We start from the raw sequence: 16789 nt of genomic DNA, 5'->3' as shown, positions 1-16789 counted from the left end.
ATTGCCTTTGCTTTCCCTTTTTCATACTCAAAGAGCAAAGTCGTGAGCAAAGCATACCATGCCTAACCTCATGTTCCCACCCAAGCTAAGCCTGAAAAAGTCTGTGGAGGCCTGAACAACATCTTTCTTGGTTTTCATCACGTGTGCCAAAGCCTGTTGGATAAATGGTGCTAGGAATATTCAGAAGGGAAATGAATCTTCACCTCACCTTTTGAAAACTTCTTTGATTTTAGTTATCTATTCAGTGAGAGTCAACATCACCCCCATTTAGAGGTGAGGAGGGAAGCAACTTTGCACAGGGCCGATGGTAAGTCATACAGGAGCTCCATGCTCTGCCAAAGAGGAGACTTAGTGCCAGAGCTCCAGCACCTTGGCCATACCCAATTTCACAGCCACCCTGTTTCACCATGTAGCTTGACGGGCTCCATTGACATTTGTCCTTTTTAATTCTCGCTGGAACAATCTTCAAGAGCAGCAACTGATTTTCCAATATCAGCCAGCAAGGAGTGGTCATGAAAACTGCCTCATTCTGGCCATCAAAAAGCAATCGTATGTTAAAGACTTTTGGCTTATTCCCTGTGGTACCTGCTTCGGATTTGTGACAACAAGAAAACTTGCTAATATATTTTCAGATTAAATGGACCTTTTCTTCTCTTAATGTACATGCCTAAAAATAACAGGAGTTGCACAATCATGTCAAGAGATTAAATTACCCTAAATCTGCAGACAGATAACTGCTGCCTGAAAACAATACTTATATACTACATTCAGTAATGCTGTGCTTAGTCAAGACAAATTTGAGTAGTCATGAAGACTGCTTTGCTACTCTTTTAGTCCACAGCTTGTGAAACGAAGCATAAAAACAAAGCTGTGTGAACTGCCATGAACAAGCCTGTTACAGCAATCTCCCTATCCAAAGCAAACCCCCAGATCAGTAGAACCACCAGGCAGGTTCCAGGTTTCAGTTCCCAAAAGGCTGTATCACACAGCACTTTGTATTTTGTGTGCCTACCTGGTTGGGCACCTCCCGGCAGTGACACAAAGGGATACCTACAAGAGGATCTGAGGGGAGTGAGTCAGCCAAGCTCAGCATGTCTGAGCAGACCTTGACACCTCAGCACCATCACACTGTAAAGTAGGTACTGATGGAAGGTTTAATGAAAAGTGTAGAGAAAATAATTTAAGACATATTCTTGCAGAGAATAGAAAGGCCTACTGGATAGCTAGGAAGTACAGGTGAACAAAAGGTAATACAGAGACACTTGAGCATTCGCAGGACTTAGCGTTTCTCTGAAATGACTCAGCCCTGCCCAATAAGCTCACCCTAACACAGACAAAACCCACGCAATACCACCCCATCCCATGCTGGAGGCAGATTACCCTGGACTTAAAAACTTTTCCTTCACCTGAGCTCCACATCAACTCACAGGAGAAGCAAAAACATTGAGGGGTTGGTGCCAGGCAGGGCAGCAAAGCTGACCCTTCCCAAGGACCTTAGGCCAAGAGGAGATTAACACAGAGCAGTTCTGTTTCACCCTCCGCTTTATCCCCACTTGTTGCATATTTCCAGTGCAAAGTGGCTGGTGGAGCAGCTGAATCTCCATCTTGCGTGCTTTCTGCCAGCAGAGTCCCCTCTGTGAAGGGAATTTGCTGTTGCCCATCTGCAGCCAAAATCTCACCCTATCTGTTGATACTCATTTGCCCAGAAAAGTTCACTTCAAAGGCAACAGCTGCTCTTCAAAGAGGCAACAAATTGCGGCGAAGTGGAGAATCAGTGGCTTCTCCAGCCTTTGCCAGAGCTCGTGCAAGACATCAGAGGGGCCCTGGCCCAGACTGCAGAGAGAAACAATTCAAATTTGAGAAAAGGTGGAGAGGCAGTTTTTCTGCATGTTTTCAAGAGAGAGAAAGAAAGAGATGGAGAAAGAGAGAAAGAAAGAAAGAGAGGAAGAGAGAGAGAGAGAGAGAGAGAGAGAGAGAGAGAGAGAAAGAAAGAGAAGGAAAGAAAGAAGGAAAGAAAGAAGGAAAGAAAGAAGGAAAGAAAGAAGGAAAGAAGGAAAGAAGGAAAGAAGGAAAGAAGGAAAGAAGGAAAGAAAGAAGGAAAGAAGGAAAGAAGGAAAGAAGGAAAGAAGGAAAGAAGGAAAGAAGAAAGAAAGAAAGAAAGAAAGAAAGAAAGAAAGAAAGAAAGAAAGAAAGAAAGAAAGAAAGAAAGAAAGAAAGAAAGAAAGAAAGAAAGAAAGAAAGAAAGAAAGAAAGAAAGAAAGAAAGAAAGAAAGAAAGAAAAGCTTTCACTGTCTTTGGAAAGGTCCATTTGTCCTTTTCTAATCAATTTCAGAGTAGATTAAAGATAGGGTGTTATCTACTTCTACTGAGATTCCCCAGAAAATACCAAAGACCATCTGTCAGTCTTGAGCATCCCTGCAAAATTGCAGGCACCCAGCCTCTATGGGGTAATATTGAAAAAGTGAAAACTGTTTTTTTGCCCATCATCTGAGCCAAGAAATGATGCAATTCTTTGTGGTTGGTTAAAAAAAAAAAAAAAAAAAAAAAAAAAAAAAAAGCAGAAAACTATGTTCAGACTCCAGTATAACACAGGTGTCCTCAATTTCTTTCAGTCCTTTGAGATTGCAACCCTGGCAAAATACATATCATATATGACTGAAAGGTTGTAAGTGGCAATAAAAGGAATTAGCTCTCTCCAGACAGAGAGACACTAAGGCAGCCTGGAAAAACTCCACCATCCTGTATGCTGCTTTACATGACTGAAAAAGAATTTGTCATATATAAGAAATCTTTACATTTATCGGGCTTCAAAAACAAAACAAAACAAAAATCTATTTGTTTCACATGTTTTTTATAACTTCCCTGGCCTGTTTTTATTCACTGTCTCTCTCTATATATATGTATTTGCATTTAATCAAAGACTCCAAGTTCATATGGTCCCACCATCTCTCTCCCTGTACTCTCCTACCCTTTCTTATGGTGTACCTAAAAGAGTGATTTATGGTCCTTTATGGTTACTCAGGGACCAAGCTCTGCAAATAATGTAATGTGCTAAAGAGCCTTTTCACCAGAGATTCACAGGCTTGGTCCAGAGTAAGTTAATCAGTCTCTCAGTGGGGAAAATAGACCATTTTGTCACTCAGTGCTTTTCCAGAGAACACCACAGAACCCTCAGCACTGAGGTTGCACCAGGAAAGGCCTAACAGACAAGGAATTTCTGGAACATGAGAGTTTGTCATCTCCCCATACAGAATGCTGATTTGTGTATTAGTTTTATCCTCTGTACTTTCTCCACAATTACAAAATGCTGTCTCACCAAACATTTTTATTTTTTAAGGATACGTACAGTCTACAGAAATAGGAATTCAGTGCACTGAACTGTTTGGCAGATGAAGAGAAAGCAAAAAGCACTCTTACTCAAGGTAAATATTCACAACACTTGTTCAGCACTTCATGCAAACCTATGCAAGACATTCAGGAACTGGAAAAAAAATGCTCAGAAGAATCTGACTGCTAGTAGGCTGTTCTGATAGCAATCCCTGGGCTGTACTCTGAAATAGAGCAGCTCAGCAGTTCTCTGTTTTACATGTCTGGTTTGCCACTCAGTAAAGTTGCCTCGAGTGCATCTTCTTCTTCGTTACTCCAAAGTGACATGGAACTTATTTATAAAGAAAGCACCATGACACCGCAGCTTCACCTCAAAGACCATTTCCCCAGACAGCAGTTCTCTGCTACATGTTTATTACCCCTCAGTGCTTTCTCTACCAGATATATTCCATTTACTAGAAAAATGTTTCTCTTTTCTAGTCCAGATAGGTTTGCATTACCACCCACCTCACCACAGCATCTGAGCAGGTTCCAGAATTGCATCAAACAACATGCCTAACATCTGTCACATGTGGTTTGTTCTCTCTCTCTCATCCTCTTGCCCAGAGAAGGTCTATGAGTTCAGTAGCTTGTTTCACTTGGCAAGGGGGCATTTTATTTTTAAGGTGCTTCTGGATGTTTGTTAGAGAAGTCAGTACCAGGAAGCATACCTTAAACTAAGAGCAGAAGGAAATGTGTCTGTGATTCTCCTTGGGGGAATTTTTGCTGTGTGGTCTTGCACCAACCTTTGAGAAGCCCTCTGTCTCCCAGACAGACAAGCTTAGAAATTCACCCGGATCTGAAGAACAGGGGTTTTGAATATAATCCTCAGACTGGAATTCAGATTTTTCTGTAGATAGGAGGTGCTTAAGCCATCAAACACCCAAAGCATAAAGACACATACCATGAGTTCAAAATAGCTCTCCTATTCTGAGCCACTGAGAGAAGAAACACAGGGCAGGTTTCCATCAGAAGTATCAGAGATTCCTTAAATCCACCTGGACAGCCTGGACAACCAGAAAAGCCCTCTGGGACACCCTTGATAACAGCTGGGCATGAATAAGTGATATGGTATCTGCTCCACTGCTGCTTGAGAAAGGGACCCAAAGATGTTCTTTCCTACTTGTGCAGATCAGATTAGCTAAGAAAAATGCCATCAGTACAGTGGTTTTTGATCAGAGTCACACTTTAAGGTAAATGTAAAAGGTAATACATGATGTGGTGGCACTGAGAGCTATTTCTTTATAAATAAGTGGGGCAGTACAAATACAGATGAGAAAAGGCACTCAGAAGAGGTACTAAGTAGCATGAGGAGGGAGTGATGTGCAGGAAGCTCTAGAGAGTAGGGACATGCTTTCAAGTTAGATTGGAAACGAGTACAGCAGAGGGCTTATCTTGCTACTTTGAGGTTAGCTGGGCTTGTAGCCTTCCACTTCCAGGGATGTGAACAAATTTTCAAGCTTTTCTTCCTACAAAGATCTGGACAGAGAGAGGACGGAAGGACAGAAGGACAGAGGAAAGGAAGGAAGGAAGGAAGGAAGGAAGGAAGGAAGGAAGGAAGGAAGGAAGGAAGGAAGGAAGGAAGGAAGGAAGGAAGGAAGGAAGGAAGGAAGGAAGGAAGGAAGGAAGGAAGGAAGGAAGGAAGGAAGGAAGGAAGGAAGGAAGGAAAGATGGATCTAGGACACTCCAGAGAGACAAGAAACTTTGGTACCCCCATACAGAAGAGGTAACTGAAACTTTGGGTGCCCTAACCATGCAGTGACCAGCAAAGGGGGAACAGAGAAAAGGGCATAAAAGCTGGTGATGAAACCTCCAGTGTGTTTTGAAAGAAAGCAAGTGCTTCTGATATTGAAGTCTGTTGGTATGTTGAGAGTACATACAACTCCAAGCTGTCCAAAGAAGACATGCAAGCTGAAGGTGCCATACCAGGAGACAGCCCCATCCCACACCTTCCCATAGGTCTGTCAGCTCAGGGACACTGGAAGGCTGCCTGGCTGCAGTGCTCTGCCCCTGTACTGTGATCCTGCACCACACACAGACCTCAGACCAGGGCAGTAGCAGGAGATAGACAGACCCATCTGTGGGGTACACAGGTAAGGCGTGGACCTAGCCATGGGACTGGAGAGATCACAGCAGCTCCTGGCTCCAGACTAGGATTTCATAAGGGTGGCAATGAAGAATGCAGGGCCTGCAGCTCCAAAAGCCACTGTTGCACCTTTCTCTGTCTTTGTATCCAACATGCCAGGTTACTTTCATACAAAATAATGAATAAATTTGACACAGTAACTATCTCTGTAATACTTCGCATAATGGAGATATGACGGACAATCCTGAAACTTCAGGCCATCAGCGCTAACCTCTGTTTCCCCAACTAAGCAGCTCTCAGTCGTTTGTGGAACAGATTTAGCTGGCCAGAGTTATGAGATGAAAACTGGAAGGCAGAGGCCTGGGCTGCAATGCCAGAGGTTGCACAGCACCTTCTAGCAAGACTAATCAATGTAGGATAGAGGGCAGTTTTACCACACGGGTTTTTGCTTTACTGCAAAGCCCAGGGAAGACACCGCCAGCTCACAGGCTGCAATCTCATGGCAGCACTGCCAGCTTGCTCATTGCCACCCACTGTGCTGGTAGAGCTGTTAGTGCAGTTGTGTGATGAAGTAGACCAGAAGTGGATCCAGCTGGAAAGCAGAAAAAAAAAAAAAAGAAAAAAAAAAAAAAAAGGTGGGTAGGAAATCTCTGCCAGGCCCATTCCCTGATCCAGTTCCTCACGTAACTTCACCAGCAGTGCCAGGGGCAGGAATGAGTGGGCTGGTTGAGGAAGGAAGGGGATGCCTAAGCCAGCATGTAGGCAGTACAGGCTGTGAAACTACTGCCTCCTTTGCTTTCAGTGAAACTCGAAGGTTGGGACTTCAAGGCCTTCCACTCTGTGAATAATGTGGAGCTCGCCCAACTCCACCTGTTTGCAAACACCAAGCCCTCTTTTGCATTGATGATGCTCAGATAAAGATGACTGGGATAAGAATAAATAAATAAATAAATAAATAACAACTATGTATTAACTTTTCCCCAGACCAACAAGAAAAGCATTCACTGATTGTTGACCCCAGGTATGGCCCAGATAGGAGCTAACATCTGTCTGACTGCCTGGCAGCAGAGGCCAACCACTAACCCAGGAGAGGCAGTTGGCGACGCCATCCTCAGTGCTGCAGGACACAGCCTGTTGGGAGGAAGAGCAGAAACGGGATAAAGAGCAACTGAACTCAGTGGAGTGAACGAAAACACCCCGTTGCCTTGTCCCACAGTACCAATAAGCCTCTAATTCTCTCCCATGTGTCAGTGCCCAAGGCTCACCTCCCAAAGGAAAAAGCTGCTTTGCTTACTGCACTGAGCACTGTCACAAACTGAGCCACTAGCAGTTGCTAGGGTCCTAAGGGACTCCCTAAGATGCTGGATTTTTTAAAAAGATGGTAGAACATGAAAGGTTGTGTTTTAGCTTTCCTTGGGAAATGTCTGTGACCCAGGAGGAAACTGTCAAAGCAGCTGGTGTGAGGGCAAGCAGAAAATCCCACCAGCAACACACCCCGGCTGCGGCCAGACAAACGGACAACGTACAGCAGCAGCTCTTCGAGTTCAGCCAGTAGAGGTCTCTCCTCCACTGATCCACTAATAAAAATAAATATTTATCTACCCATGTTTGTATGCCTGCGCATGTCCCTTCCCTTCTGAACCCTGGTCCCCAAAGAGAATTAAATAAATAAGGCAGGAAGCTGGCAGCTGGGATAAGAACAATTTATCACTTCAACTCCAAGGGGGGGGGGGGGGGGGGGGGGAGGGGGGAGGAGGAGAAAACAACAAAAAAGAAAGGTTGGGGTCTACCAGGTTGCAAAGTTTACAGCATCGACTTCAGGCTTCCCATATGGCAGGGGAAAAAAAAAAAAAAATACAGTGTGGTCAGTCCCAGACCTCCAGCTTCTCTCCCCAGGGAAAGCAGAAAGTGAGGTCTACAGCTGCGACTGCTCAGCAGGGCACAGCCGCCTCGTGCAGAGCTCTTCCACCCTGTCCCAGCAGCAAGGGAGCAGGAGGGAGCCTGTTTTGCACATCGAGTCCCCACTTTCAATCTGGGTGGAGTCAATCACGGCAGAAAACCTTTATCAGGTGACAGTTGTGTTTTTGGCCTTCCACATAAGGAGCCACTTGGTCTTTGTGGGAACTGTGTCTGGAGCACACATAATGGGGAGCCTGCCCGCGACTGGAATCCCTGCTTGAAGTCTCAGATGTGAGGCCAAGGATAAAATTGGAATGAAACTAATGCTCCTGCCTGCTGGCTCCTCCAAACAGCCGCAGGCGCGCTGGGACGGCCAGGTATAAAAGCCTGAACTGGCACAGCCTGTCTTGTGGATGGGGAAGGCTCACCCACAGGGCGTGCAGCTCCATGCTTCCACCCAGAGATGACTAGAAGGTGCCAAGCTGCCAAGGCATGCCGGGCACCCTGCTGTTGTCTCCTTGAATTGGCTGGGCTGTTTGGAGGAACTGGTGTCCTCTCCTGCAAAGGTGGTGTGACTGACAGCCTTAGCCCAGCCCTTCTCCAAAACCCAAGGCTGTCCCCTCCAAGTGGCAACTAACTAACTAAATAAATAAAAGAAGCAAAACATCTGTGTCTGTTCTGTAGTTGTGTAATAGGAGGAGTGCAGCTCAGCTCTGCTCCCTCCAAAAGGAGGCATGTTAGGTTAGCTCAGACCTGGAGTAAGGCTTAGGCCTAGGGAGCTGGAAGTGCCCTGAAGGGGAGGCCGCCCTGGCTCTGGGCAGCACACCTGCTGCTTTCTACAGGACGGCAGGGAAACCAGCTGTGTGTCTGTCCTGCTCCTCTACACCCAGAGCAAATGCTCCGTCCATGACTTGCATCTCTCATGCTTACCTACTGCTTATCCCACACAGCCTCTGGGCTATAAACCTTGAGGCAGGGACCGTTCCTGTGCTGCAATGGCCTTGTAGGGCTGGAAGTTGACCCTGTAACAAGAAGCAAAGGTTCCCGTCTATCAGAGCACCCTGCCACAGAAGAACCAGGAACAAGGCAGCTCTTGACTTTGTTTCCACCTGCTGCCTGTTAGAAATATTTTTTGCCTGTGCTCTAGGCAGAGGCCGTTCCCTCTTGCTCTTGTTCCTGCAGGAGGCCGGTGAGGCCAGCCAGGCACCCCGCCACATCGGGGCGGAGACAGAGGGTGACAGAAGGCGACAGGGGACAAAGCTCTGTGGTGGACAGATACCTGTCATCTGGCATGTATTAGTGCTTCTTCTACATCACCAGTAACCTCCTTTCAGGGCATTTTTTTTAACTGCCCTCAGCTGCGTTTTGTTTTCTTCAGGCAGGCTCAGGGGAAGAGCGGATGGTTGGATGCTGATTTATATTTAGGCAGCTGTGCTTTTTGTATCAGCAGTCAAATCAATATAGGAAAAGATAAATTTGCCTTCTTTTTAAGTAAATTAGTCATGATTTTTCTTTTAATTAAAAAAAAAAAAGTTTCCCTGTTTTGGTTTGTTTGTTGGTTTTTTGTTTTTGTGTTGGTTTTTTTTTTTTTTTTTGCATAATTTTGAACCTTGCAATGATTGATGTGGGCAAGGCAGCAATCAGGCAGGGAGAGGAAACATATGCAGGCTCCCTAGATCAAGAAGATGGCCTAGCCTGAGTGAAACATGGCAAATCACAACTGCAGATACTACCTGACCAGTGTGAAAAATGCATTTCTTTGGCTCAGCAAGTAAACCAAACATAAGCAATGGGGGAAAAAAAATCAATATTAAAAAAAGAGAGAGAGAGAGAGAGAGTGAGAGTCTTCAATGTTTTTTCTTTAAAATCAAAGCAGAAAAAATCTCATTTGGAGACAGAGCAAAACAATTCATACAATATAATCGAGTTATTTTATTGCATACCAGACTAAACATTTTGCTCGTGCTGTTCTACTGCATATATTTTCTTTTGGTGCTATAATAAAATAAAATAAAATAAAATAAAATAAAATAAAATAAAATAAAATAAAATAAAATAAAATAGTAACAAATGAAAATAGTATAGTACTATTTGAAATTAAAAAAAAAAAAAAAAGACATTTTAAAATGAAAAGATGAAAATTTCAAAATATCAAAAGATGCTGAACGAAAACACACTGCTATTCCTGCAACAGGATGTTTTCTTTTGAAAACGATGACATTCAGTTTCTTCAGGTTTGGTCAGCTGAAGCTTCCTGGTTGGTACAGACAGCCAAAAGCTTCATTTTGCAGTGCTTTCACTATTTGATGAAAACATAATTTGAAAATCAGTGGGTGTTGACCCTGGTGTTGAGGATGCACCGATAGTAGCTCTTCCAGCCCAAAGCCTCCTGTGAGCCCTGCTCAGGTCCACGACCCAAATACTCCTGCTGAGGATCCGGTCACCTCCTTCTCCCCTGCCAAGGGGGATACACAGGTTCAGGGAAGGGAGAGCAACCCCCTTCTGTGCTGTGCTTGGCCCAGCCTCACACACACATTCTCCCCAAAATGAATCCTAAAACGAACATCCCATGGGGCTGCAGTGACCAAACCCACTCCCCACCTGGCACACGCCAGGAGGGGAAACCGAGCCCTCGGCACCCAACAGCGGGTGCTTTGGGGGGCTGTGGCTGCTTTTGGGGTTACCCCCAGCACGCCAGCAGGGATGAACTGTGAGGCAGGCCTCCACGCCCGTCCCAAGGGGGGGATCCCAAGCCCCCTTTTTGCCGCTGTGTCCGCCCGGGAGTGCCTGCTCTCCCACTCGGGAGCGCGCACCAGTGCAGGTACGTGCGGCGCGGGGTGGGGGTCAGGCGGGGCGAGTGGGTGCGTGCGTTGCGTGCGCGCGCGCGCGCCCCCCGCGGGGCAGACGGGGCGGCCGCGCCTATTGCATCAGTCGGGGCGGGACCCGGGGAGGGCGCCCCGGCGCGCACAAAGTGCGGCCGCCCCGCCCCGCCTTGCCCCCACCCCTCCGACCCCAAATCCCTGGCACCCCCCTCCCCAACCTCGGCGGGCCCGGGAGCGGCGGGGCAAGGTTGCCTCCAGCCGCCCGAGGGGGAAATGCGAAGATAGGAATGATTGGGGGGGCGGGGGAATTACAAAAAATAATAATAAATAAAATAAAAATAATAATAATAAAATAAAATAATAATAAAATAAGAAAATCCCGCCCTGCACTGGCCTAGCCCGGCTCGGCTCGACTAGGGACGGCGCTGCAGCGAGCCCAGCGCCACCTTAAACCTACACCCCCCCCCCCCGCTTCCGACCGCGGAGGCTCTGCCGCCGCCCGGCCCCTCCACAACAACAACCCGGGGGGAGGGACCCCCTCGCCCCCGCCCCCCATTCCCCGGTGGGGATTTTTTTTAATTATTTTTTTTTTAATATTTTTTTTTCGGTCCCTCGGGACTCACTTCGGGGGAGGAGGCGGAGCCGCGGCAGGGTGCGGGGGGGGGGCGAGGGACCGGAGCTGGCGGGGGTGGGCGGCGGGCGCCTCTCCTCCGGGGTGGTGCGAGCGGGTCGGGAGCGGCCCCAGGTGAAAGCGGGAGGGCGAGGAGAAAAGCCCCAGCAGCCATCAAAATAAATAAATAAATTTAAAATTAAAAAATAAAAAATAATAAAAAAATGAAAACTAAGAAAAAAAAGAAAATGAAAATAATAGAAATTTTAAAAATAAAAATAAATACTAAGGTGGCGTATTTGGTTGCAGGGGCTGCTCGCAGGGCATCGTGCCCCAGCTCGGGGGCTCGCAGCGCTGCCCGTGCACTCCACCACCACAATCACCCCCACCTTCCCGGGGGGCTCCCCCCGGCACCCCGCTGCCTCCCCCCTTCCCCCCGGCCGGCGGTGGCTGCGAGGGGAGGTTTCGCTTGCGCTGGTTGCTGGGATAGGCTGGCTCGGGAAGGCGCCGCTGTTTATTTTCCATCCTGAGCACTTTGTTCGTGTTGGGGGGGAATCTTTTTTTTTCCTTTTTTTTTTTGAATTTCACGAGGATTTTTTTTTCAGTTTACCGGCCGGGAATCCAGCACGCACCCCTCGCCCTCTCCCCAAAACCCCTCCCCCCCTTTTTTGGGGGGCAACCTGGAGGCAAACTGGGGGAGGGGGGCGGGATGCGGGGGAAGGGCGGAGGGCAGGGTGTTCAACGATCCTTTGCAGCCGGAGGAGGAAAAGGCCGATGGAAACGCTGGCCCTGCCCGTCCCCTCTCGTCCCGGGCACTGCCCGAGTCGGGGGGCTGAGGTTGAGGCGGGGGTTGGGGGCGCGGGGGCTCGGGCCTCTCTCCCCATCCTTCCCCAACCGCGGACCAGCACACCCCAGTGTTTTCGGGGAGGTTTCGGAGGGAGGGCGAAGCCAGGCGCGGCCGGGATAAACAACAGGATCGCGTTGCACCGGGAGGGGGGGCACGGGGGGGCGGGGAGGACCCGGGCGAGGGCTGGGTGAGACTCGCTCAGGGCTTCCCCCACCCCCCCTCCGCCCTCTTTTTATTTATTTGCGCCTCGTTATTTATTTCTCGCCGGATGAAAACGCCTCGTGTGTGGGGGGGGGAGGGTGGACACGGGACGCCCGCACCTTGCTGGCCGTGGGGATGGAGCGGGACAGCTCCTCTGCGCGCCCCCAAAACCCCAAAACCCGGCGGCACCCCCTCTGCGGGAGCCGGAGGAGCGACGGGGACCGGCGGTGGATGGGGATGGGGGAGGATAAGGGGGGGGGGGGGGGGGGGGGGGGGCTCCCAGGCCGGGCGCATCCCCGCGCATCCCGGGAGCGGCGGCGGGGCCGGGGGCTGCGGAGTGTGCAGCAGCATCTGCTGGGCCAGGGGTGTGCGAGGCGCCATCTTAGCGAGGCAGGAAAGCTGCGGGGAGACCCGCCACCAACGCCAGATTTTCGGGGTGAAAACGGCTGAAGGGGGAGGGGGGGACAGGACATGGCGCTGGCACGGCCACCGGGGCGAAGCCGCGGCTTTGGGGGCCTCCGGCTCGGGGAAGAGCGGGCTTGGGTTCACTTTTGAGGTCTCTCAGAGTCAACGGCAAAATAAGTATCTCGAGCTACATCATTTTTTCCCTAAAAAAAAAAAAAAAAAAAAAAAGTGGCAGAGGAAATTCCACTATTTGTAATGGTGAGGGCACGTCCTTCCCGGCTCTCACGGGGGAGGAATGATAGCACGGCGCTCGGAGCCGGATCCCTTATTTTCACCTGTGCTCAAGCCCCAGGAAGAGATACCCTGAGGAACCTCGCTGTTCTTTCTTGGAGCAGGCTTATTTTCTCCTGTGCCAGGCAGAGTGAGGTGGAAACACACACTAATGAAGAACATATTTCTTATATATGGCAGTTTTCTTTATTGATTGCTTGATGTGAAACAGTATCAATCTGGATTTTTTTTTCCCACACATTACAAAAAAAAAATATTAAATTGGCTCAGTCTGCAATCCTTTAAGCACAGCCATATTAATTACCAGGAAAAAAAAAAAAAAAAAAGGAGAAAAAAAAACCTAAAAAGTCTACCAAATAGAGCATTTACAAATGCACAAAAACATGCCACTTTGGCTTTATGGGGAAAAATATTGTCTTCTAGATTAAAAAAAATCTTTTAACATAAATAAGTTAGTATAATTTCTCAGTGTCTTTACAGAGTTATGTACACAAGTACACTTCAAACTTTTTTTTTTATTTTTACATACAGTTACACAGGCAATGTAGAAATACTGTTTAAAGATGTAGTATCCCTTTCTCTCACACACAAGCACTTTGGGAAGTGGGTCAGATCAGGAAACAACAACATTCGAGATTCAGAGCAAAAGCCCTCCATATTAGTTTCCAAAAAATAATTAATAATTAAAAAAAAAAACAGGCGATGTAACAAATAGGATGAATTTCCAGGAGTTTACAGGCATTCAGATTCGCTCTTAGGGACTTGAGGTTGGTGGAGGGGAAACCTTTGCTACCACATAACGGAATCATCGCAGCTCCCACCTCTTCAGCTTAACGTAGGAAGAAGTTTCACAAGCGGCCCGTAAGAATCTGCTGTAAGCAGCATTACCACGATGGTACATTCAGAAAAAAAAAAAAAAAAAAAAAAAAGGAAAAAAATGCAGCGGCGGTGGACCCACTTAAAGGGACAATACATCTTTAAGTAATAAAAAGCCTACACTGCTCCTCTTCATACATTTCTTTGCTTGCTAGATTGTGAAAGCAAGTTCCAATCGGTCGCCCTCTTCCACTCCCTCCCCCCACCCAATAACGTTTATGTGCTACATAAGGTAAAAACTATATACACAGGTAGTACAATGAAGCAAATAAGGAAACACCTAATTGCACAATGCTACATCCAATGCTTTTAGAGGCAGGTCTTTTAAGAGTGCCTAAAATTTTAGTGTTATTGTTTGCTTTTTTTTTTTTTTTGTCTTGTTTTCTGCCGTTGTTTTTTCAGTGCTTGTACAGGACCTCCATCCCATGGAGCTCGACGATATGTATCCTCCTCTCTGCTACGCCTTTATGTCTTCCTCACTTCACCGACTCCTGAGGCACCCGATGAACAAGGAACCGCGCCTTCACCGCTCTGCCACAGAGGAAGAAGACGACGAGAGGACGTTTAGAAACGGCCCAAACAAACGGGATCCCTTCCCTCGGCGGCCGCCGGGGGGGCGCAACCGGTTCAAACCACCGCGGCCCCCCGGGGCGGGGAGGCGCTGCCCGGGCGGGTTCCGGCCGCTCCATCGGGGCTGCGCTGCCGGGATGCTGCGGGGCTGCAGCCGGAGCCGCCGAGTGTCCTCCCGCCCCGAAAAAAACCCAAAGCCCAAAGGCCAAGCGGGCGGGGGCAGCGATGTTTGCATAGGGCCGCACGCAGCCGTGCTCCCCCCAGCAGGACTAATTTGCTGCAACTTCTGCTTTACAGCTTAATCTCTTCTGCACAATCGCAGAGTGTGTTTGTAAACCTCTCTCCTAACCTCGGCTCTGAAACAACCGCCGGCGCAATTTACCAAGTCCCTCCACCCCAAGCCCTCGCATTAAAACAAAACAACAACAATGCACCCACAAAAAAAAAAAAAAAAAAAAAAAAGCTCGGCTCCCATTAACCCGCTCCCTTCCCTGCAAACTCACCCCTTTGCCAGCGCCTAAAGCCAAACCAAAATAACCGAAAAGGGGAAAAAAAAAAAAACAAACAAAAAACAAGCCGCTTGCTTAACTAGGCCCCAGAATGCCCAGCCTCCCACTGAAGCCCGCTTTTCTTCAGCCCAGCTCTCCCGGGTGGAAGGTGGCCGCCAAGCACAGGGGTAAGGGGGACAAAGCGCCCCGGGAGGGGGCAGCCCCCAGGCCTCCCCACCTACCACCACCCGCCAGCCCACTTGGAGACCCAGTCCTGCCCTGGCATAGCCCCCAGTGCACCTGGCAATGGCCAGGGGGGTCGCAGGAGCAGGGCAGCGAGGAAGGCAAGGGGTGCACAGGTCAGGGGACCAGGGGGGCCGGGGATGGGCTCCTACCACCGCCCCCTGCCCTGGTGACGGCTGGGGGCCTGGCAATGCTGTGCTTCGCCCTTGTTTTGTTCTTTCCAAAAGCTGCTGGGAGCCCTGCACCTCCCCAGCCCCCCCATACAGCCCCTGCTCCATGCAGCCCCCCCCGTCCGTGCCGGAGGGACCCCAGACCCTCGGGTCCAGCAGAGGGGCTGCTCACTCGCCCCTTCCTTCCCTCGGCCACATCCTAACGCCGAGACCATAAAGGGAACCTACCTAAATGGTTTACGTTTGATGTCTTCTCGGGCTTGATTTCTTGGGTGTTTGCTCCACTGAACTGGCACTGGGGGAGTCTTCTGAAACCTCTTCTTCTCTTGTGTTGGCTCTTTTATTTTGAGGAGAGCAATCTAGGAGGGGAAAATTAAAAACGGGGGAGGGGGGGGGAAGACTGATATTAAAATATTTTCCTGCCAGATGTTTGCTCACTAGTCGGGGTGGAGGGAAAGGGCTGGATGGGCAGGGGGGGTCACTCCCGCACATCCCTGCAGCCTGTGCTAGGGGGAGAGGCCGGGGGGGGGGGGGGGGGCGGGAGGAAGGGGAGTTTCTCTCTAGGTAAGGGACAAGAGTTTCCTGGGTCTGTCCCAATCTCTGTCCGTGCTTGCTGTGGGTGCTGTGAGCTCCCACTCCTTCTCCTCTCCTCACCCCGTGCCCACAGAGGGGCAGCCAGGAGGCACGGGGTGTTATTACCACGGAGGGGCTTTCGCTCACAAACCAGCCGCTGGCTCCCACCTATCGTGGGACACCCCCAATCCCCCCAAAATAAAAAAATAATAAATAAAAAGAACACCCCAGGGCTGCAAACAGCGCCTGGGCTTTTGGAGGCGTCAGGAGGCGAGGGGGCCCGGGCCAGCGCCCAGAGGGGCACAGCCCCCCGCAGTGCGCCCCGCGGTGGGGCCACGCGTGGCGCTGACACCGGCGGGGCACACAGGGAAAAGCGCCCCAAAGGGTACGTTACCGTCGGTGGCAGGTCTTTTCCTCTGCCCAGTGCACTGCTCTGCAAAGTCCGTCTGCTTTTCAGAAAGAGCAGTCTTTTGATCTACACAGTGAGTGTCCTCTGAGATTCCCTGAGAACCGACAAAAATCACGGTTTGGCAATTCCCGTTTACATCCAGGCTCTGATGGCCGGCGGACTTGCAGACAGCTTTGAGTAGCCTCGGGGGTCTGAAGTAGAATTCGGGCGAGCTCCCCTTCTCCACGGCTTGCCACTCGTACCTGCCTTCCAGCGGCTTGTGATTCTGGAAATCGAAATTCCACTTCCTCTGGCAAGCCTCCTCCATCTCCTTGCGGTGCTTCTTCAAGTCCCTGTTTAACTCTTCGTGGTTCACCGGCCCGAAGAGATTCCTGCAGGCTGACGGCTTCGGGTATTCCGACTGCCGGGCTTCCATGCGCTCCAGGGTAGGGCTCCCATTAGAAATGCGTACGTTTGACATCTCCCCCCGGCCTCTTTCTTCTGGCGGCGCTTGTTTTTCTCGCTGCTCCCCCTTCCTCCTCCTCCTCCTCCTCCTCCTGCTGCTCTCCGCCTTTCACCTCTCGGCGCTCGCAGCTTCTCCTCCTCTCTCCGCACCGCCCCGCTCGCCCTCGGAGGAGCGGCGGAGAGGCTCTGCCCCAGGTGCCGCAGCCCCGACGGCCGCCGTCAAGGAGCCCGGGCGGGTCGAGAGCCGCGCGGGGGAGCGCGCAGGCGGGCGGGGAGCGCGCGGGGAGCGCGCAGGGAGCGCGCAGCAGGCAGGCAGGCGGGCAGGCAGGGAGTGCTGCTGCTGCTGCCCTCCCTCCCTCTCTCCGTCCGTCCGTCCGTCCGACCCTCCCTCCGCCGCCCCGGCTCCGCGCTGCCCCCCCCGACGGCCGCCCGGCCCCGCCGCTCTCCCCGCGGCCGCGTAGTAAAAAAGGGCGAGAGGGGGGAAAAAAA

General features: G+C 50.0%; 1 protein-coding gene across 1 annotated transcript; it reads right to left on the bottom strand.

Moving 5' to 3' along the window:
* Positions 1–13022: 13022 nt before the first annotated feature.
* Positions 13023–16789, bottom strand: CDKN1B (cyclin dependent kinase inhibitor 1B). The gene is made up of 3 exons (XM_084306216.1): positions 15842–16789; positions 15103–15233; positions 13023–13934 (listed from the first exon to the last, which is right to left on the bottom strand). The coding sequence occupies exons 1-2, from the start codon at positions 16314–16316 to the stop codon at positions 15112–15114; spliced, it is 597 nt and encodes a 198-aa protein (XP_084162342.1). The 5' UTR covers positions 16317–16789; the 3' UTR covers positions 13023–13934; positions 15103–15111.

The sequence above is a fragment of the Netta rufina genome (genome assembly GCF_964035555.1).
Source record: "Netta rufina genome assembly, chromosome: 1".
In the NCBI taxonomy this organism is placed as follows: domain Eukaryota; kingdom Metazoa; phylum Chordata; class Aves; order Anseriformes; family Anatidae; genus Netta; species Netta rufina.
The sequence above is the reverse complement of the archived record's forward strand: the minus strand, read 5'-3'. Positions and strand labels throughout refer to the sequence as shown.

Bases quoted from the DNA above. Each gene is read 5' to 3' on its own strand.
- CDKN1B (XM_084306216.1), bottom strand. From the start codon at position 16,316: ATGTCAAACGTACGCATTTCTAATGGGAGCCCTACCCTGGAGCGCATG. The intron at 15,234-15,841 runs GTAACGTACCCT...TTCCCCTCCTAG, and splicing joins GAAAAGACCTGCCACCGACG to ATTGCTCTCCTCAAAATAAA.